This window comes from Vanellus vanellus (genome assembly GCF_965231255.1).
Source record: "Vanellus vanellus genome assembly, chromosome: 14".
NCBI classification, from domain to species: domain Eukaryota; kingdom Metazoa; phylum Chordata; class Aves; order Charadriiformes; family Charadriidae; genus Vanellus; species Vanellus vanellus.
The window spans coordinates 15,804,564-15,827,507 of NC_138919.1; the positions used below are offsets into that span (position 1 = coordinate 15,804,564).

At 46.5% G+C, this 22,944-nt stretch overlaps 2 protein-coding genes across 2 annotated transcripts in view; both read right to left on the reverse strand.

Annotated features, from left to right (window-relative positions):
- Nucleotides 1-129: 129 nt before the first annotated feature.
- AP5Z1 (adaptor related protein complex 5 subunit zeta 1) lies at nucleotides 130-7,876 on the reverse strand. The gene is made up of 14 exons (XM_082490361.1): nucleotides 7,417-7,876; nucleotides 6,595-6,707; nucleotides 5,931-6,099; nucleotides 5,350-5,490; nucleotides 4,942-4,979; nucleotides 4,701-4,863; nucleotides 4,256-4,434; nucleotides 3,612-3,754; nucleotides 2,621-2,770; nucleotides 2,287-2,398; nucleotides 1,786-1,883; nucleotides 1,380-1,512; nucleotides 987-1,201; nucleotides 130-658 (listed from the first exon to the last, which is right to left on the reverse strand). Exons 2-14 carry the CDS (start codon nucleotides 6,679-6,681, stop codon nucleotides 388-390), a joined length of 1,899 nt encoding a protein of 632 aa, XP_082346487.1. The 5' UTR covers nucleotides 6,682-6,707; nucleotides 7,417-7,876; the 3' UTR covers nucleotides 130-387.
- A 12,776-nt stretch (nucleotides 7,877-20,652) lies between these two features.
- Nucleotides 20,653-22,944, reverse strand: part of FOXK1 (forkhead box K1) — a gene marked incomplete at its 5' end in the record, with an annotated part of 48,758 nt that continues 46,466 nt past the window's right edge. The window contains one exon of the mRNA XM_082490493.1: nucleotides 20,653-21,736. Coding sequence (XP_082346619.1) covers nucleotides 21,516-21,736 — 221 coding nt within the window. The 3' untranslated portion in view covers nucleotides 20,653-21,515. The remainder of the gene's footprint in view (nucleotides 21,737-22,944) is intronic.

The following is a 22,944-nucleotide window of genomic DNA, read 5'->3' on the forward strand; positions in this document are numbered from 1 at the left end:
AAAGCAGCACATGCATAGCCAGGGCGTAGGCAGGGCAAAGGGGAGGGAGAAGTACACCTCCAAAGAGGCACGGTGTGCTGGCAGGGTATTAATGCATGCACTCACCCTCCTGCCACATTCACGCAAATCCACTGGGATTTTCAATCCATACTGGCCGGGGAGAGATAAAACAAGCTTAGGAGATAGAAAAGAAACAGGCGCTAGGAGACAGAAACACAAACAGCCCCAGACCAGAAGAGCTGCCTCAGCTCTACTTATTCCCGTTTTCTGTTTCATTCACAATCATTTGTTCCTCATTTCCAGTTCAGAGAAGGGCCTGAGCCTTGAGCGTCAGCAGTGTCCGATGAGTTACAACAGAGGCTGGAGCCTCTCGGAAACCTCATGCCCTCACCCTGGCATGAAGCCAGGAGCCGGCTCTAGGAGCCGGGTGACTATCCTCAGGGCAAAAGGGAGGGAGTCATTCACCTCCCTCTGAAACCGCGTACTGGCCACGTCTACGGGCGGCGTGAACACAAACTGAGCCACGCTTGGCATTTTCAGTAGGTTCATGAGCTCCGTTGCCCGGATAAGGATCTCATCAAGGTCCTCCTCACAGTAAACAGAGGTGACAGCAGGGCTCTGCACAAATGTCCTCATCTTGGACAGGAACATGGACACTCTGCAAGAGAGAAGGACATGGACATCAGCTGGCAGGACCCGTGCACCCAGCAAGATCACTAGTTAAGCCTGTGTACTCCAAAAGTCTCTGTTGTAGGTGAACACTAGATCCTACCCACCCCCTCCTCCCGATGCACAGAGCGTCAGTCAGCAGATGAATCCCACATCCCCAAACTATGCTCCTCCACAGCTTGCTTTCTCTGCCCTGTTTCAGTTTCAGGTTCTATCAGTTGCCAAGCTTGATTATTTAACACTAGCAAACATCTGTGTTTGGAACTATGAGATCTGCACGTTTCAGCCCTTTGTCCTTCCCTGCCATCCCTCCTCACCTGGGGATCAAGTCCTGGCTGCGAGCTGCCAACTTGGTCAAGGTGGCCATAAGGATACTGATGGCACGGGGTGCGTAGCTGGGGGTACTGGCCAGTGGTCGGAGCTGGGTGATTTCAAATAGCATGGCCTCAAGAGTCTCAAAGAACCGGTTGATCTGCTCCACAGTGCAACGCTTGTCATAGGACACGGACATGTATTCTCCAATAGCCCAGACCTGAAGCAAAGGCAGATGTGCTCAGGGCAAGCAGAAGGAAAGGGAATCAAATAATTTTAGGGAAAAGCAATTAAGATTAGCTAATGCTAGCACAGAGGAGACAAGGAAAGGGAAGATGACCAACAGATTGCACCGCAGTTGGAGCAACCTGTGGCAGAAGCAGGCAGGCCCTGCTTACCATGTGGGTGAAGATGGCCTCCTTGTTCTGAATGTTGCTGACTGTTCCTGAGAACTCCAGAATCTCTGTGGATAGTTCCACGACGAGCGCAGGGTGCAGCTTGCAGAGCATCACCAGCTGTGAGCCCAGCACCCTGGAGGAAAGGGATGGGCAGAGCTCAGACCATGGGCAAAGTGGTGATACCAAACCGAGGAGGTGCCGGCAGCACACACCCACTGGCACAGTGGCTGTACATTCAGGATGTTTCCAGCAGGGCTGAAGGTACAGTCCCCGTTTTGCACCCTCCAAAGATGCGTTGCAGCCGGGACTGGGCCACAACTGACAAGGCTGCTGGGCTGCCCTGGGACGCCAGGCTGCAGCCAGCAAAAGGGCTGGGAGCTTGGCTGGGCCCCCTGTTCCATCTTACCTGTACACGTCATCTTTAAATGCTGGGATCTCATAGAGCTGGTCACTCCTCTGCAGCAGCAGCACCACCAGCTGGTTTATCAGCGGCCCATCTGCAAACTGAAAAACAGCCCCTGCTTCAGCAACACCAGCAACTTCCAGCAGCCAAAAACCAAACTAACCAGCCAGACAAGACAGCTGTCACAGAAACAGCCTGATCTAGCGCAAGAGGACCAGTGCACAAAGCACATATCAGGCAGTCATTCTGCTGTCACCCACCTGATTTACAGCTGGTTGAGAGAATATGTAGCCTGATACAGCACCATGGAGCTTTTCTGTTTCTCTGTGTGAAGCAGCCAACTCAGCGCTGCTTCATGCCAGTATTAGACCATCCCACCCTCTGCTCAGGCACCCCTCTGTTGAAGCTGCAGTGTCTTAACACTTTTGCTTCTACGACTACTTTTGACGTAACAAGAGATCCCCACGGCACGAATAGGAGCCAAACTCCCCCAGGCAGGCCTACCTCTGCCACCACCCTGAAAAAGAGCTCCAGTAAGACAGGGACAGTCTCCGCACATTGCATGACCCTTGGGCTGCTGGCCAGGGATCCCAGCAGCTGCCGAAGTGGAATCAGCCTGCAGGCAACAGAAAGGATACTGTTGAAGGCTTGTTCTCAGCTACTCTCCCGTCTGCCCTTCCCTATCCCCCCACAAGGCGTTTGTGCACTTGGCAAAGCTAACACAGGGAAGATCAAACCCACTTCACCCCAGCTGAGAGTGGCTGTGCCTTTCCCAGCAATCCCAGTGCTGCCTCCCAGAGCTGGATGGCTGAACCAAACCGTTGTGGCAGTCTCCTACCTCTCTGGGGCATCCTCGGGAGCAGACTTGGTGCGCAGAAGATACTGGAACATGCTCTTGTAGAGGGGATGGCGAAAGGCTTCCAGACAGGTGGCTGGCTTCACAGCTGGGTCACAGGCAGCCTTCTCGGAGGTAGGAAGAGCGGTTGATCTAGCAGGAAGCATACACAGAATGTGCTGCATTATGAGAATGGGCCAGGGCATAGCTGGAATCCTGAACAATGGAATAACTCCCTTTCCACTGAAACAGGGACAGCAAGTTGGTCTAATTCAGGCCCTCTGGAAGCCAGAGACCCAGGATGAGAGAAATTATAAGCTCAGGCCCCCTGGGCTCAGGCAATAGTCCCAGAATTGCTTCTGTATCACTCCTGGGAAAGGGGAAGATGTCGCTCTATACCCCTCAGTCACTGAAGCCCACCAACATCTTGCCTCTAGGATGACTCTCTTTTCTATGTACTCCAGAAAAAGCTGCTAATGTCAGGGAAGACAAGGAAGAGCAGAGGTACAGCAGTGAGAGTCAGTCCCACTTGTATCTCATCTTCCTGGAGACTCACAGTTCCTAATGACCTCATGAAGAGACCTCTGTATGTGTCCAGGAGAACAAAGCCAGGAAAGAGGGGTCAGACCAGGGAGGGAAGACCAGGTAGCCCACATCTCCATGTTGAGGTGGTGGCTCATGGCAGACACTCCAGCACACGGCAACAGTTTGGTGCTGGATATGGAGAGGGGAAGGACAACAGCTCCATGAGCCCCAAAGACAGTCCAGTACTGAAGTGCAAGAGTCAGTCACCTTCTCTTCCCATGTGCAGCACACTGCTAGGAAAACCGGGCTGACATCTGTGCAGCTCTGTGTTAACTTGACTGTAGCAGATGCCTCTCGCTCTGTGACAGCAGCAGCCAGAGGGCAGCTGAGGCTCAGAGAAGTGTGTACTAGGCTATAGTCAATGTCCAGACTCTTGTTAGCAAGTGAGAGGAAAGGAAGGTAGGGTTACCTCAGCTGGATGTCCAGAGCTGCTGTCAAACAGGGCAGGTCAAGCAGCAAATGGAAGATCTCAATGGCTGTGCTTGCATCCAGCAGAAATGGAAGAAGGTCCACAAACTCAGAGATAAGGGGTGGGCTGTTCCATGCCAGGAACTGCAACAAACAAACACAAACTGCTGTACTATCCCTGCTACTGCACCACACACCCAGACGATTCTCACACTGTGACCAAAAGGAACAGGGAAGGGAAAGTCACTTCTGAAAAGCAAAACCAGAGAAGTCTGAGGGTTTGGTCAAAACCTGGGAGGCTGCTGGAAGCTCAACAGAGGCATCTGGCAGCTGGTTCAGTGGCTGGCAAGCTGCGACTTCTTAAAGTTTTTCAGAAATAAAATGCTGTGTTCACTGCACTTCCCAACCCACTAGCAGTAATACTAATGGAGCCTCTCCTCTACTGGCAATGCTAATCACACCCAGAACCTTCTTCCCTCTTCAAACACACCTGCTTTTACAACAGTCCTTGCCTGTGCTCTCCCTAGCACTGCCACAGAGGGACATGGAGGGCTCTGGGGTGCACTGAAAGACAAACAGAAGGTTCTGGGGCACAGAAAGGAACGTGCAGCTGGCTCTCTCCTGTGCTGCTCCAGCAAGCTGTACCTTGAAGAGATTTGGGAAGCTCTGCCTGAATATGCTGGAGGTCTCAATGAAGAGTTGGGTGTTGTCTTTGCAGAACTGGACAAATTCAAAGGCCAGTGATGGGTTGTGGAAGAGCTGAGCCGGGATATCAGTGAATAAGTGTTTGTAGATTGCATCGGAGTCCACAGCTGCCATTTTGCCTGGGAGGACACAGCACATTGCTGAATACAGCCCGCCCAGCAGCCCTGCCAACACGGGCTCCAGGGGCTAAGCTAAATCTGGGTTATATTTTTCTAAAAAACACAGGACAGCCCAGCTCCTGGGTGTCCTGGAGCGGGACCCATCCCAGAATACAGCCAACGCTGAATTACCCACTCGGGCAGCCAGCAAACTGCCAGGACAAAAGGATGTGCTGAGAGCATGCAAGGCTAGACCATGGAGGAGGGGGTGAGAGCTGATGACTTACTGTGGTTCAGGAAGAACTGGGCAATAGGCAGCAGTGCCCTGGCATAAGTGGCATCCCCACTGATTCTGCCATGCAGGATTTTCAGGAAGGAGACTGCGCGGTACACATAGGAGGAGTCCTGTTTGCAGATGATGTCCATGATTGTCACTGCCTCAATGAGACACTGCAGGAGAGCAGAGAGTCAGATCAGAAGGGGGAAAACACAACTCCCAGAGCTTCAGCCCCACCTCTGTGTACTTACAGCTTTCTGCAGGTCTCCATCATCTTTCTTCAGGGGTCCTGCCAGAGAAAGGAGTCCAAGTTAAACTCTGAGTCCAAACAGGACATTAGGCTGTCAGTTTGAGCACTAACCCAGATTTCAGGACAGGTGGGAACTCATACTGAGCCCAATTCCAAGTTAATAAGAACTAATTTCCACACACACCCCCGCAAATCAAGGGTAGGAAGCAGAACATGGCTATTGCCTCCAAATCACTCTCAACACCTCAGCTCAGGGCTGGTCAATGACTTGCACCAGCAGCTGCAACTGGTCCCATGCCTAGAGCCTGACTGCACTCTAGGGAGTGAGATCCCAGCTCAAAGAGGCAGTGAACCAGAAACATTTTCAAGAACACTACCAAGAGGGCTCCAAGGAGGGAGCAAGACTCACGCCGGTTGCTCTGCTCGATAAGCCGCTGGCAATACTCGAAGGCTTTCTCCCGCAGACGGTCCTTTGGAGGAAGCAGGCGACTAGATGTGGTTGTAGTTGAGACCACGGACATAACAGACCTGCCCATTCCTGATTTGTCATCTACAGAATAAAGGTTTTCATGTATCAGCTCACATCAGGGGCAGTGTAACCCATACAGCTGCGCAGCAACAGCAAGGGAGCTGCCTGTCCCCAGGTGCACTGCGAAGAAAAGGAAGCTGGGGAAGAAGGGAGTGTTACAAGAACAGTAAGGAGATGCTGTCTCCCACCACCCAGGCCTTTTCTCTCAGGGACCCATGGGGTTTTCCCTGAAACCAGGGGACTTACTGAACAAATAAACTGTTCTGGAAGGGTCAGTAAGGATCAGTCAGGTTTTGTGATATTCCTTCCCAAAGTTTCCCTGCTCCTAGTCCAAGAGCTCTGAACTCTTGTGCATATTCCTGACACTTGCTGGGTTACTGGTGCAGCCACCTAATCATCTCAGAGCACACACCCCTCTTGGGGGTGCAGCCCATGCTGGCCTGCAGCCCTTCAGTTCGTACCTGAGTTAGGGGTCTTCAACCCCTTGGCCCCATAGCACAGCAGCCAATGTCGCAGCATGGAGAAGGCCTGCACGTTGAGCCACTGGTCCTCTGTGTAGTACTGACCCACTGAGAGCACTGTGAAGAAGTCTGTGGCAATGGCACCATCCACCTCTGTGACAGGACCAGGCTGCAAGAAAAGATGCAGCAGGTCAAATCCCCAGGGAGAAGCTAAGTGAGAAGGTAAGGAAAACTCCACTGAGACAAGCAGTCCTCATTTATATGTACTATGGGGTCTGCAGTGGGGCAGTTATCCAGAGAGAGAGAAGCCAACTGTGTTGGATCCTTTTCCCCGGCTGAAACTCTCTCAACTTTCCCCGCTCTCTCTGACACAGGCTTCATTTGCAATCAGCTTTTACTCTGAGGTACATGGTCACTAAAAGACTCTCCCCTCAAAACTACTTCAAGGATCAAAGCTCTGGCTTTACGGCAGAAGTCCTAAAGCTTGGAGCCAAAAATCCCTATACTTTCCTATGTGTCTTGACCACTGACCCCACAAAGTGACAAAGAACAGCAGCCCTTCTAGATTACCATTTCGTGAAAAAGCTGATTCTGGGAACCCGAAACAGCAAGTAACTAACTAACAAACGCCCCTGTGAGACGACCATGGCAACTCAGCACTCACCTGTCTGGTCCTGGCATTGGAGAAGAAGCCTCCAGAGGGTTGAGCAACTCCTTGCTGAACACTCGCATACCTCAGCCAGTCGGCCATCTTTTTACTGACTACATTGGTCTGCTCTGTACAAGGGAAGTCACAAGGTCACTGCTACAGCAGGCAGAGAAGCAGCCTCTCTAACGCAGCCCTGCTACCCTTCAGTCGCTGTGCTTTTCCTCCAGCCTAGATCACTGTCTCTCTGATCCAGCAGCCAGCAAAGAAACGGGTACCCCAAGGTGGAGGCCCTGTCCTCCTCATACTACTTCAGAGTCCAGGACTGCTCACACTCATTTCGGAGCTTTGCATCCTTTTCTCGCTCCCGGCCACTGGGTCAGTCTCATTATTGTTTTGCCTGTTTCCTCAGACATAAAGTCAGTGAGCGAGTGCTAGAACCAAGGACTTCTGATACCAGATCAGTCCAGAAGTACTTGTTTCTTTGTTTCCATCCACAGCTACTATTAGGAGGATGCTTGATGCTCTTCAGGATAGCTACAATTTCACACTCCTACTGCATCTAGAGACCTCAGCTAGGGTACATGTTACTGTGATACAAATCCATACAGAACAAAGACTCTGGCCCCTAGAAGGGGCCAAAGCAGCTGAAGGCCCAGTTCTATTTTTGAGTGGTGAAATGTATCTATCTCACCCAGTCAGTTCACGTTCCCTGTGGCAAAGATGTCACGTTTAACAGCAGTTTCAAAGTCCTACTCCTAGTCAAAGCCTTCAGAGAGCATTCTGATCACTATACAGATCACAGCCAGATGGTAATCTCAGGCCTTCCTATATATTTACCTTCAGTTAGAGATTCTGGTGAAAGACTGATGACATTTGACAGGACAGGAAAAAGGTGCCGAGCACCCTGACGCTCAGGCAGTCTCCTTTCGAGGACTTTTACAATACACTGCCCCACAGCAGACACTTCAGCCTTCTTATTTCCCTTAAAAATAAAGCAGAGGTGAAGCTAGGCAGACGATCTTCTACTAATGCTGGAAACCAATACCATACAAACTCTTCCATCAGGCAACAATACCAATGTCAAACATAAAAAGAACTCACAGCACAAGTTATTTTACCACATTTTACAGAGATCTTCTGCAATGTGAATTCACAGATCCCAGGAGGGGAAGACTACTTTGATAGAGCGACAGGTTTGTGGACAGCCATCACCTGAAGCAGAAATTAACAACTGCAGTGGATGTCTTCAAATTAAACATTACGATCCATCAATTCTAGAGCATGAGGACTAACTACCCTCCATGTGGTCAGTCTGCTAGCTCGATTGTTAAATTAGAAATTTATGAATAGAAAATGGGCTGTTGTAACATGTTCTAGGACTCTCTGGTTAGTCCATATCCTCACAATGTGGAAAATAAAGCAGCTTCCTCTTTTGGAGGCTGCTATAGCTGTGGCTCTGAGATGCTATGAAACCCTTCTGTCCAAGACAAATTTGTTAAAGATGACAGGTGGACCCAGACTTTTGACAGGTTTTCTTTCCCCATGAATGTCATCATGCCAGCAAAAAGTAAACCTTCTCTGCTGCTTAGGGTCTTGCACAGGTGGCTGCTGAATTCAGGCAAGTGAACAAACACCAATCTCTGACACTCCCCATCTGATAGTCAGATTTGTACCAGATCACTAGAAGCAATTAGGAGAGCTTCCAGTGAGGAATTTCATACGGGAACCCCACCCATGACTGGGGCTGCTTTCTGTGCTTCTCTTGTGAACAGACATGGATAAATAGACCAAAGCAATATACACACAAGGAAGCTGAAAGTTCAGGGATGGGGATCTGTGCAGTAAAGGAAAATGTAAGAGACAACCCTGCTCCTCCCACAGACACACTGCTGCAACCCACCGCAAATGATGGGGCTGCTTATGTCTGTTGCTGACACATCTCTTGTTGCTCAGAGCAAAACCTGACTGAACTCAAATCAATGGCAGGTTTCCAGTTCCTAATGCAACATCAGAGGATGTGTTTTCCGGAAAGCCGAAAGCTCTACAAAAAGAACATCAGCTTTGAAGAGCCAAGGCAGGGAAAGAGAAGAAGGATGATTTCTGAAGTGCTGCTGCTGCTCGTTGCACCCCGTGTTACAGAAGTGATACCGAAATGGCAAAAATATAACAAGTTGTAGTAACATAAAAAAATTGATGAAAATCTCTTCATAGTTCTAGTTGTAATCTAACAAAAATTAACACATGGTATGTTTTCGCATTGTAAAACTGCAAGACAGTCAAGATTGGATATGGGAGAGAGGTGCTTTGTAAGGCAGCACATAAGTAATATGCCATTGTTTTCTGTTTCTATGTTTTCATTTCCTCTAGCTAAGTAAGACTCAGAGGAGAAATCAGAAGTGTAGGAGGTGTTTCTAACCACACAGTGAAACTCAGAATGAGAAGTTTCAGAAGGGTTCAGAAAAATATTTTATTTACAATAATAGTAAAAGATGAAGTAGAAGGGAAAAAAACATTTCCAGCTTACTCCCCAGAGGACAGTCAATGCAGGTTGCACTCAAAACAGGAAGGTCCTCGTATTTTCTTTTCCATGGACAATCTAGATCTCTGAAGCACCATCCACATTTATAGCCCCACATGTTTTATAGGTTCTATGTATATTTTTTTACATTTGAACATGAAAGCCAGTACCATAAAAAGAAAAAGTAGTAGTAATAAATTCACTCTCAAATCTTTTGCTCCACAGGTTCAAGCAGCCCCGACTTGGAGTCTGTTGTAGCAGCTAGCACTAAAATGTTCTGCCGACTTCAGGCCCTCAGTCTGTACACAGGACAATTTTAAGCAGTTTTTATTATCAAATACTAAACACAAAAAAGTTACCATTTTTTCCTACGCAAAGCAGAATAATTAGGTCCCTTGAACGAACATGGAAATGCTTCTGAGCTTTTTTCCCCCGAGATACTTTCAATTGATTTTCACTCTCCTTAAGCTCAGCAGACAGAACAATCAGAAAGCAAATCCATATCAACAAGGGAAGATTTCTGACTTGACAGGTCATTTACCTGAGTCAAAAGGACGGAGGATACCAGGCTCAAGAGCTTTGTGTCTTGAATCTCATCACAGGAGAGGATCAGATCATTGCAAGGTGACATCTCTCTCAGGATGGCAGCACATAACACCTGAATCTGCTCAGGGCTCTTGGACGAACACAGCACTGTCTGCAACAGTTCCACAAACTTGCCATCTAGCCTGCAAAAGTCACAGCAAAGCACCACTGCGAGGCAAGAAAAGATCTGGACGTTTATTTCCCGCATATTCTTGGTCTCGGGATGATCTCCCTTGACAGGGACCCTGACTAATACCATCTTATTATCTCCACTTCTGAATTTTGTTCTTTAGCGCGGCTTGAAAGAGTGCTCAGCGACACTAACGCTTGTTACCCTCGCTCCAAAAGGAGGCAAGCATCTTCTGCTTAGCCACTGGGGGGAAAAAAGGCAAGGAGGGGCTTTAGATTTACATCGAGCTCAGTGTTTTCAAAACAGGGTGTTTTTTTTTAAAGCACTAAGCCCTCCCTCCTCCCCTGAAAGTGACTCTTTGCTTGTTGCCAACACCAGAGAGACACAAGGCCACTCACTTGCGCGGGTACTTGGTGGCGGCGACGGTGAGGTGCAGCCTCTGGAGACAGTCCGCGGCCTCGGGGCCCAGCTCCGGGCCCTGCAGGATGGCGGCGACGCGAGAGGCGAATCTCCGCAGCTCCTCCTCCTGGATCTCCCTGGCGGGGGTCGGGGTGAGCAGCGGGGCGTCGGGACCCCGGTGAGGCAGTGCCGGGGCCCGGCACCCCCCTCAGCCCCGGCCTGGCCCGCCCCCCGCCAGACCCGGTACCTCCGCCAGGCCCCCGGCCCGCCCCCGAGGGAGCCCCACCGCACCCCCCCAGTACCTCAGCCCCCCCGCGCCCCCGGTACCTCGCCTGCTTGAGGAAACTCTCGGCCACCGCCGTGAACATGCCGGAAGCTCCGCCACTCGCCCCGCCTCGGTGCGCGACCAAATAGGCCCCCCTGAGGCGGGCGGTCCGGCCCGGGCGGCTCCGGGCGGGCGCGGGTGCTGCTGCGCGAAGGTTCCGCCCTCCAGGAAGTTCCGGGGTGGGACACGGCGGGTCCGAGCCCCGGGGAAACCAGGGGGGACCCTGCCCGCGGGGAGGAGGGGAGAAGGGGTAACGGCCAAATCCCCTCTATTGAATGTTCAGTGATTATTTCGAGATGATATTGCTATTATTAGAAACATAGAATTGCCTACGTTGGATGGGACCTTTAATATGAAGTCCAACCATCCACCCAACGCTGCCAAACCCACTACTGAACCGTGTCCCTCAGCACCACATCTTCTAAACACCTCCAGGGTTGGCGACTCCACCCCTGCCCTGGGCAGCCTGTTCCAATCCTTGACAACCCTTTCGGGGAAGAAGTTTCTCCTAATATCCAATCTAAACCTCCCCTGGCGTAACTTGAGGCCATTTCTTCTTCTTGTCCTTCTCTCCAGCTCAGGACGCTGCTCAGGAGCGGGAGGTGAAGCTTGGCTCCAAGGCCCTCCTAGGGCAGAAAGGATGCCTGATGCACGTGCGGAGCCAAAGGGATGACAATTTTAAAAGATGCTTTAAAAAAAAAACACAACATAAACCTCTTAACTGATTATCTTTCTACACTGTGTACAATTTTATTATTCTTTTTTAAACATTAGTTAGTCAAATACAGCTACTTTATGCCAACTGAGGTCTTCAGAGATAGTGCTATTCAATTTTGGAGCTCAGGATGACTTTAGTCAAAATAAACCCTGAATTTAAATTGTATCTTTGTTAGGAGGACAAGGTAGGAAAAGCCTTACTATAAGGTAGGTGGATGAAAAACCGTTTTCTGACCTCATATGCTTAAATGAAACAATTATTATAAATTATGGGGAAATACACTGAAATAGTTTATCTTTCAAAACCATTGTTTCACTTCATGACAAAATGAAAGCTGGAGCCGGAGGAAGAGTTTATAATCCCCAGCGGAAGCATTACACATCTCAAACACACACGCGGACGTATGTTCACTCTGCTGCGAGTTAACAGCTTCCCAAATAACTGACAAGGGACCAAAAGTAGGGTATCTGTGAACTCTAAAACAGTGCAAGGTATTCAGACATATACTTCCCTCCTACAGCATTTTATGAAAATAATAAAAGGGAAAAAAAATAGTAAAACACTGTCCCGCTCACAGGGGTAGACTGTACAACACAAACTGCTGCAGGAATCTTAACCCCCCTATGATACCACGCTGGAAGAAGGCAGGGCTGTGACTCAAAAGCAGCAAGCAATTTCAGGGCATTTTCTCTTTCATATATAATTTTATTTCTGGTTATAGAAACAAATGCTAAGAGGAGAAGCAACATTCCCCAACCACATACATCAAATTAAGGTAACAGAACAGAACAGTTAAAATAAATGAAAAAAAAAATAGTAGAAATTTAAAACTTTGTTATAGCTTTAAAATATTAACGTTCTTGATACATTAGAAATCACATTCAGATCTCAAATTACTTAAAAAAAAAAAGTATGGCTCCATATTAAAAAACAAAACAAAACAAAACAAAACAACAAACCCACTGTATCCCATTTGATGTGGAATTGCAGGTCCTGCTCCTCGGATGCTCATATTTGCCGTCTCCTCTAGTGAGCAGCAGCCTCCCCAGCGCGCCCAGGACACTCTCCCACCTCTCGTGGGAGCCCGGGTCTGCCTGTGCAGTAAAGCATCTTGCAGGAGCAGTGCTGCAACATGGCCAGAAAAAGGTGATGAACTTCACATCCATTGTCCCACATGGAGCTTCCCCCGTTGGGATACACATCTGCTTTTCAAAAAGCACTGATAATGAAAACGAGTCACAAAAAAATACTTTTGATATCAGCTGTAAAAAAAAAAAAACAAAACAACAACCACCCACAAAATCCAAAACATCTGTCTGGAGGTGTCTCGTACAGGCAACACCAGGAACTGAAATGCACACATGGCTTAGTTCCCCCATCCATCCCCGTCTTCAAATTAAGTGCCAAATCTAGGTGAAAGGGGTACGGCTCCCCGAGATCTCTGTAGCAAAACACTTCTGTCAAGCCACAGAGGTATTTCAGGTCCTTGTCTCGCTGCAGCTTTCCCCCAAGGACTCGGTGGGAATGCATACATGCGGAACAGGGGGAGATTCAGATTTTTCTAGTTTTTTTTTTTTTTTTTTTTTTTAAGCAAATATTCAGAGTTGGATCTGAATTACCAGCTTTACCATCCATTGCTCACACACATCTTCTGATTTATCCCCAGACAGCTTTTAACAGTCCTTTGGATAACAGTCCTTTGGATCGCTACAGAATCTTAAATGCTCTTTTAGGCTACGCGGAGGTTGGCTGCCAGGCTGGACAAGGCCAGTCTCACCACGGTACGAACCACATGTCCAGAACCCAATACAACATACAGTCTCATAAGATTTTTCTATTTTAAAGCCATTCTGTTTTCCGTATAGGTATATTTGAATGACATTTTTTACATTCTCTGTTTTCTTTTCCATTAAAAGATCTTACAAACAACAATACTCTGGTTCCCTCCCTCCACTTCAAGCCCATTTGGGAGAGAGAAAAAAAAAAAGATAAAGCGATTTTAGGTTTAAAGCGATTCATTTGCTACAGAGCCAACTTGCCTACTTAGCAGCCTGTCCACGTCCGAAGAGCGGCATATAAATCAGCAGAACATCAGCATGTTCTGCACCAGACTTTTAGCAGCAAGGCAGTGAAACAGAAGGAAATTTCACTTTTTCTGCTCCATTTAAATCTCATTTTTCTTCAGCTAACAGACATTTCTCCTCAACGTTGCCCTTTGCTTTAAGTAAGGCTCCATTTCGGACTGCTTGAAGTGAAACTGAGGTGGGGTAGAAGCAGGACTGGAAAGTCTAGATCACGGCAAAACTGCCGGGGTCTGGGACACTGGGTGCGTTGCTTAACTCAGCAGCAGACACAAAGCAGTGATCAAACACTAGGGGAACTCTGGTTTTCACAAGGGCTGTTTTCTGCTGAGGAGGAAAGCTGTTTCCTTTCACTGCTCCCGCTCCGGTTACTCTTCTTACCACCAATCCTGTCCTCCCTTAAGTATCAGAGCCCGACCACCAGACAGTAAGCAGAAACCGCGGTGAAGCTTTCACTCAGGTCCTTACAGAGAAAGGACTTTCTACTTCTGGAAGAGTGATTAGGAAGCCAAGTATCACCTGTTTTTAAGATTAATTCTCAAAAGTGGGTCAAAACACGCTTCTGTGAATTTAGTGATCCTTGTGGCGTTAAACTATGACTGAAATTTGGCCACTTAGGTAAAATTTACTCCCAGTGAATGGGAACATTCGAAGAACACTTATGCATTTGTTTTTAAGGGGTTATACACACCTCACGCCCCACAAAGAGACAGAAGCATCATAAAAGGAGAATAACCTCACCACAGAGGAAAAGAAAGTCTTTCATGGTGCCCCAGTGTTAGCTCAGCCACCTGACAGACAGACAGGAATTCCTCAACCTTACAGCATCCTCATGGACCCTCCACTAGTCTCCTCTGTTAGAATGAGGTCCCATTACTTACAGAGCAGAACCTGTAAAGTACTCCCTGATACCGCATCTAGAGATAATTTGAGGTGAGAAAGGATTCCAGCTTTCGTTAGTGCCATTTGGGGGATTTTCTTGCCAGAAAAGCAGCATGGACTGGGGTTGCTGAAAGCGTGACAAAGGCAGAAGCAGGGCTCTTACACAAGGAAGATGCAAGTACCAAGTCGTCTCTTCTGCTCTGCGAGAGGAATGAACGCAATCACTGAAGTAAAGCTGCTTCTACTGGCTGCCCACATTTGTTACAAAAATAGGTACATCGTTCTTTTAGAATCAGTGCCTGGTGCGGGAATTTACCAACATACTGTATAAAAGTCTGTGTAAAGTACCATTTATGAGAAAGAAATAGTCATGGACCATTTATATATCTATATTTACACACACACACACTCACACACACACACGTTAATAAATATAAATTTTATGTTTACACAGATCTAATTTAATATTCTCTGAAAAAAAAATATTTAAAGGGTTTCTTCCTTAGCTGCCACCCATGAATTGTCAATGGTTTCTTCTACCTTGAGAGCAAAAGGGCGGACTTGGCACAACTACCCTCAGGCTCTGAAACTTAAAGTGACACGTAAGGAGAGGACCAGCCATACATTCTGAAGGGTTTTAATTCAGTGTTGGTAAATCAAAAAGGTATCAAAAGAGTTTTCTGAACATATAAATACAAAGGTCTATAGTTGATTAAAAATTTGGAATTTAAATATAGTGCTCCAAGAAAAACAAGTATTTTTCAAAATGTCTTGCTCAGTCCAAAGTAAAATGCTCGCTGCTGTATTACTGCCCCGTGAAAGACAACCCAACAGAGAAAGCCCACCATCGCAGCTAGGCATTTCCCACTGATTATTATACACGCACAAAGCCACAGCTGTGTGCACAGACACACGCACTGTCCTGCAAGTAACCCACCTCGCAGACAGAGAGATGCTGATCTGACTAATCCCAGGCAAAGAGCCACTAGGCAGCCGCAGAGAGAGGCGCGCTCCAGCACGGAGTCACAGCTACGTTTTGATCGGGTCCAGATCCAAACGCAAGAAGGCATCACTTCCCAATCCCGTCAGTTCCAGCAATCCAGATGCCCTTGTAGTGTAACTGTTTTCTGCAGCACAGCTGGCTCCATTGTAAGCTACACTTTACAACAGTAGTGTATGCTATAGTAGTAGCAGCTTTGGCATAATTTTTCACCCAGAAGGAAACAAAAAGTTACATGACCCAACAATCTGTTGTATAACTGCAAGCTAACACACAGATTCCCACCAGATGCAGACCTTCAAGCAATGGCATTAAATGAGGAGTTGGATTAAAGGACTCTGGAGTTGACAGAAACACCTATAGAGGGGAAAAACTGGGATGGGGAGCAGAAACAGGAGCTGCCCGAGAGACTGGTTGGCAAGGGAAGATGGATCATTTGCTGCCAGATGGCATTTGCAAACTCAAAAGCTCAGAGTGCAGCAAGGGCAAAATTACAAAGCTACTCACGTTCCTTTGGAGGTTCACTCCTAATGCCCAAGTCCAATTTATTAGCAGCAGGACTAAAAAACCTGAAAGCTTTTTGCATCAAGGTAGAAACTCAAGGTAAATTCCACATTGGATTGAAACTAACGTTTGATGAGGTAAATCACAGATACTTTTAAAAGTAATCAGGATCATTCAGCAGTGCCTCCTGTTCAAAAAACTGCAAGACCCAATCTGGCACTCTTCCTTGGAAGAGGGAGACAAGATGGTTGCGTAGGTATGAATGCAATCCAGAGTATTTCTCGTTCGCTTTGCTACTCTGGTTTCTCACGCTATACTCAGAGCGGCTGAAGGTGAACCAGCAGTGCGTCTTACAGCAAAAGAGACCAAACAGGTACTGGGCTGTACTTGCACAAGTGTAGCCAGCAGGCCAAGGAACATGATTCTTCTTCCACTCCACCTGGCATTTGTCAGACCGTTACTGGAGTACGTTGTATTCAATTTTGGGTTCCCCAGCACAAGACAGCCAGGGACCTTCTGCAGCAATTCCACCTGAAGCCCTAGGGGCTTGGGCGTGTGATGCACAAGAGGAGCCTACAACAGCCAGGCTGGCTCAGTCTTAAGAAAAGGAAGAAATGGGGAAAATCTTATCGGTGTCTTCAACTACGTACTTGGAAGAAGCAGAGAAGGCAGCGCTAGGTTCTTCCTAGAGGTGTGATGTGATAGGACAAGAGGCAATGAACAGATGGAGCTGCGTGAAAAATACTTCTTGGATAGCTGAGAAAAAGTTTTCACCTCATGGGTGGTCAGAGTGGAACAGAGACCAGAGTTGTGGAACCTCTATCTCTGGAGACATTCAAACCTCAGCTGGACAAGGTCACAGCAATGTGATCTAGTTGAATCTGCTCTCAGCAGGAGGTTATAGCAGAGACCTCCAAAGGTTTCTTCCAACCCAATTTATTCTATATTTCTACACAGCTACAACTGGCCAAGGGCAGAGGTAACAAATAGAGATTTGATCTTCCCTAGTACTGCAGTTTTATGCGATCTATGTTTATTGTAGTGATAAAACTACAATATTAAGTCACAGTTTAAACCTCAAAAACAAAGATGGAACAACCAACCAGCTGGAATTTAATCCTCGGATGCAATAAGCTTGAAGAAACAGCTTTTGATCCTCTGTGGAAAGGTACAGAACTGTACAGAACTATTGCTAGATTAAACCCTGGTCATCCAAGATCCCCAAACCCAGGTATAGCAGGGAAACGTTTCTCCTTTCACCCTACATTTTGACATTCATTTACATGCTAGCACACATCAGAGTGATACCAAATATCTCACTGGGAAACCGCTTTGCTAACAGAGACGGAGAGCTCTAACATCAATTTAACATCCCCAGCAGTCAGTGAAGTGTTCCACACCACGTTGTATGAAAGCTCAGGTCAGACACTCTCACTTGCTTAGATATAGGTCCTTAGCCTTCTGTGCTTCAAGTTTTATTTTACCGCTGACATTTCCCTACTGAAAGAGAGGAAAAAATGTGGCAGTTCTAAGTCAGAACACAAAACAGATGCCTAAAACATGCAAAACCAAATTTAGTCCCCCCAAAACCTGAAGCCAGACCATGGCACTGATTGCAGAGGCACTGTAAAGGCTTCAACTATTATTTAACTATTTTTTTCCTCTTACAAAGCTTTAACATGTCTCTGACAATACGCTCCTGAACAAGCTGTGCCCAACAGCAACATGTCTAAAACACAGCATGAAAATAAAATACAGGGTGAGCAAACTGACCTTTCTCAACCTGCTCTGGAGCCCCATGTATCCCACAGGTATTTTCATCCTTGAGTCCTTGGGCGGATCTTAACGCAAGGTGCTGCCTCCATCAGTAGATAAAAATGACTGGATATGCTACAGGGGACAGCGTTAATGGTATGGGGGAGGGAGGAATATGGGAAGAAAAAGGAGTTGAAAAGAATATATGAGCTAATCATGAACTTCCATTCCGTGCTCAGCACTGTGTTGTGCTATCACTAAATCAGATTAAATTGATCTCACTGTAAAAAGCTTCCTGTATCACAAGAGCCAAGGTCAAGAGAAAAGAATAACTAAGGAATTCCAGTGGAATAAAACCAAGAATAACTGCATTCAGCTTTTGCAAACTGAGGCAACAAAAAAAAGTTGCTATAAACTGACTGCAATTAAAGTAAAATTAGTCTTTGTCATTGCTTAAGACAAAAAAAAAAATAATCAATAGCGAATGGTGAAAAGTGAATTCACACATTAAGAGCTCAATTTTAAAGTTTTCCCAGGTCTAAGTTATAGCAGGTTAAATATTCAACATGCCTTGACCTTTGTTATACAGACAGCAGAAGAGGCAGTGAAGCATCCTACTCCTCTCCCCCTCAAACCTCCCTCAGTTAATATAACTAATTAAGGACATGAGATGCAACTTTCTAGACAATAAAAACAAGCTAGGCAATCAATTAAAAAATAATCCGAGTACTACATATAAGCATTAAGGTAATATTTTCTTTCCAGTTGAAGGCTTAATTCTACCATCCCATTAATTTTCATTCCTCTGCAGTGCTCAAAACAGAAAGCCTGGGGAATCGGGACTGATGTAAAAAGAGCGGTGCCGTCTTCCAGACTGAGCAGTATGTTGAAAGATTTAACCTGGAGGCCTGAAACAAGATGTCCCCATCTCACGTGTTGCAGACGAGGACCACATTTTTCCACAGCTCTCACCAGGATTTAGTAAGAACCGTTATTTTACCTAGTATCAGGCAATGATATAGGCAATGTATAGGCAAGCCTAAAAAAATAATAATTCAAGTGGCACAGCGGCTTCCTACAGTAGCAGGGGGATGCGGCAGACTGACAAAGCAAAAATCCCCCGATAGGATGAACGAACAAGTTCCAGACACCTCAAGCAGAATGGATGAGCAGATCAAAGATATTTGCTTATCCTCACCTCACCTTTTAACCAGTGGGCATTGTGAGCCACAAAAGGAAGAGGGAGAAAGTGTTATTCTGTTCTAAATACTGAGAAGGCAGATCTATACACGCAACCTGAGGATGGACTTTCAAGAGGTATCTATTAAGCAGCACCTGGTGTATGAAAACACTGTCATTCAGCTGATGTATTTCTACAGCGCTAGAATACTTTACAGAAGTTTAGGACCTAATTATTTAGACTTTCCAAAAGAAAAGCATCAGTACAGAAAAATCCACAAAACTTTGGTAGCTTCGCATCCTGAACAGTATTCTGTTGGTTGCTCATCTTGCGCTGACTCACCCAACGTACTGGAACCGAAAGATGACTCTGCTTCAGAAAGCTCTGAGCCCTCAGGGCTTTCAGAGACTTGCCTGTGCCTAAACCAGCAGTCACCCGAAAGTAATGATTAATCACAGATAAACTAGCTACACTCTCACTTGTGCGTTCTTCCTTGAAGTCCATTTTATTGAATTCTGGCTTTGAAAAGGCTACGCAGCTAATGCGCGTGCTTCCCCGCTATGCTGCGCCTAGCCTTCCCAGCAGGAAAAGGGACAGCTGGAGGCCGGCCTGCTTCAATTACTTTGTGGTCTGTAACAATCCTCCTTCCCAACATCATTTCAAAGCACTAAAATCCAATCTAATAACTTGTCACCAAAGGGACACACCTAAATTATGAAAGCCCAGCTGCAGATAAATGAACTGTCCTGAATACTCTGTGTGCCTCTAACTGCAGAATGTAACCACAAGTCACGAGACCAAGAAATTCTTTCCTTCTTTCAGAAATATTTCTCACAAAACAACTGGCTTGAGAATAAAAACATGGCTGGGTTTTATTCAAGCGGTGGGACTTGGCTATTGAATAGGATTTGGCAAGGAGAAAGGAAACCTAGAAGGGAACAAGTGATGTCAGCTGTTACCTTGCTGATTTCCTCCCCCTCCCCAAATTCCAGCAGACATTGAACGGTTGTGGCTTACCCCCTAATCCCCACAGACATACTGACAGTATCATTTACTGCACACAGGGGAAATATTTTTGCAACGTGTTTATGCAGCGGGTTTGCCTCTCTAACTGTACGAGACAGCAACCTGACAATAAATCAGTACAGATCGGGGGATAACCTACCAAAGGCATATCCCATCCCTCCGAAGTCTCTTTCGCCATTACCAAAAGCCATAACATTTTCTAAATTAAAAGACCTCTGCTGTGCTGCCAGAAGACATGTTAGCCAAGGGGATTGCGAACAGGCATAAAACCAAAGGGGTTAGCTGGAGAATACGCAGGGGTTGATTTCTTTGCCAGTCACAAGACGTTACACACACCCACTGCTCCGTGTGGCTGAAGTGACTCAAATCTGCTTTACTCGTGAGACGTACTTGTAGTACACAAAGAGCCTGGAATACAGTTTGAATAAAGGCCTCTTCCTACTGGCCAACCCAAATGGTCCTCAAGGGAGGAGAGATGGGAGAGGGAGCCAGGCAATGAAAGGAAACCTCCAAATTCCTTTTGGAAAACCTGCTTAAGTCCTCCAGTGGTTTTTGCCACATGGAAAATAAAAGACCTCTTTTGCCGCGGTCGCTACACCCTTACAGAATTTGTATTCAATGCTGTATGAACTCTGCTGCCTCTCACCCCAGCTCTCAACTCCCCTCAGAAGAATAATGCAGGAGCTTTGCTGTTAGCCACGGCAGAGGGTCAATGACAAGCTCCTACCCAGCCCTGTCCTCCTGACCACCATTCGTCTAGTTGAGGGCCACACTACCAACAGGAGGTGAAGGCAGACTGCTTTAGTGCAGAAGACCAACCATTATTTTCTCAAGTTCACAGAGACAGTGGCAATACTTTCACCTACAGTGCTATTTTGAACAACACCTGGTGCTCCAGCACAGGATGTGATCAATCAAATGCACACAGAACCTTCTGGAGACACCTTTCTCCATGTGATCCTCAGTCATCAAGATACTTTGGCTGTTGTCCAGAGCAAGCGATGAATAATTGTAAGAAATCATTGAAGATACAAAACCCTTTGTTTTTAATATCTTTACAGGAACCAAATTAATACCGTTCCTCTGTCATCTTATTCTCCCTCAGAGGGAATGGAGAGAAATTGCATCTGGAAATCCAGGTGGTTGAGTCCTGTAACTCTTCCTCCTGAATCCCCACATAAATAAACATTCGTTCGTATTCAGAATTTTTCTATTAAAAAAAACCAAAATCATTTGCCTTTTTCTTTAAGCTTGGTACCATGTTTCTTTAATGCTGCTGTTGTGAGATTCTGCACCCATATTTCAGCATTTGATTGCCTTAGGTGGCCTTTTTAAAATGGTCCTATGGTTCAAAGCTCTGAGAAGTACAGTATTAAGGCATAGAAAATGAGGAGTTTTCTTTCCGGGGAGCAGACTGTATTTGTGTTACATTCCTTTAGATGCTGAACTGCAAATTGCATCCCCTTGGAGCCAAAAGGGGAAGAGAAAGTTAAAAAAAATCCCAGCAGTCATACAATCAGTTGTCTGTATTTTTTTGACTCTTTTTTTTAAAAAAAAAAAAACAACAACAAAAAAAAAAGGAAAAATATCCCATAGGTAAAGACAGAACAGAGTTCCAGGTATGGGTTCTTGGGAGGGGTTTTCCATTCTTTTTGGCACCTTGTGATTCTAACAGCTGTTGACCTCCCATTTAAAAATCTGACTTTAAAAAGAGCTCTTTATCCACTACGTTTTGAGCTGTTACAGTTGTGGTTTGTTTTCTTTGAAAACTGCTTTAGGGCTCCTGCCATCCCATGCCCACCCCGCATCACTCCAGATCCTCCCACTGGTTCTTCATTCACTGGTTGCCTGTCCTTGTGGCATTGTAGATGTGATGACTCCAGTTTGGGCTGGAACCGCTCCACTGGGCTCTTCTATCCGGGGTCTTTTGACTTCGGGTTCACTGGAAGAGGCTGCTGCTGTCTCTTCGGTTCCCGTCTCACACACCCGGCTGACTACAACAGGAGTGGATGAGCTGGCCTGGGCTGCAAGGAGCTGCAATGGATTTGTAAGAGCTGGGAAGTAGGACAAGAGAAAGAAAGAGAATTAATGCGACGGAGAAGCACAAGTGTTTTGCTATTCCAGAAAACAAGAAAACAAAACAATCAGATGTGATAATTGGCACGCATTCAAGTGTTGTTTTCAAGTCCAGTTTGTAAGGCTTGCACAAAGCTGAGATTGCGGGGGGAGAGGGAGAGGCAAGGCTAGCAAGCTCACCAAACTGGTAATAACCCCTTTCACGGGAGAGCTTCCTTCTTCCTATCTGTTGTCAAACAAGGCATTGCCAGCTAAGTGTTCACCTCCAGAAAGGGAGGATCAATCCCCTGTTAAAACTACAGCACACCTCCTCTTTGAGAGGTCATTCTCTGGCCACCTACAATCAGAACATCTTGGACATCTTTGTGCTTTCCCTTCAATTTAGAGGACCCTCTTTAGCCCTGCTTGCACAGTAAGAACAGCTGGTCTGTTGGGGAACTAGATTACAATCCAAATATTGAGTGTACTGATGTCCCACTTGTAAAAGGGGCAGGAAAAAGCTTACCCCAGACAACCAAATGTGTTCCCATCAGAACCGTGATCAGAATGTAGGAATTTCTGGCTCCCAATCTTGTATTCCAGTACTGACAAAAGCTCTCACCCTCCCATTAATAAAAGTGGTGAGAAAAAAGACGATTTAAGTAGCAACCCTCCGTAAAAATGTCTATAATTCCTAGTTCCAGACAGAGAATGTGCTTACACACTGGCTTTGGCACACAACACTGCCTGGAAAACAAAACACATGCAGTTTTTGGACTCTGCATCAATCGGAGAGGCAGCCAAAGGGGACTCAGGAGACAGCACATCCTCTGCCCTGCAGACTGATTTGCAAAGGATGGAATGACAGAACATTAGTGGTGTGCTCACTGCTAAGTGCATCAAAAAAGGAGCCCTAGGATAAATAAACAAAGCAAACAGAACAAAGGCCCTCAAAGCCCAGCAACTTCTACCAAGGCATGGGAAGGAGGCTGTAGCGCATCAAGAGGATGAAGGAAAAAAATAGGTCAAGGATGAGGGCAGTCACCAGTTACAGTTCAGTCACTCAAAGAACCTAAACCATGCAGTTGAAGAGAAGTTAACTTCACACAGACCAGAGTCAAGAGACTCAGGCTGCGTTTTGCAAACCAGAAAACTCACTACCACTTACAAAAAGCCTCAGATGCAACTGGAATACTTTCCAGTTTGA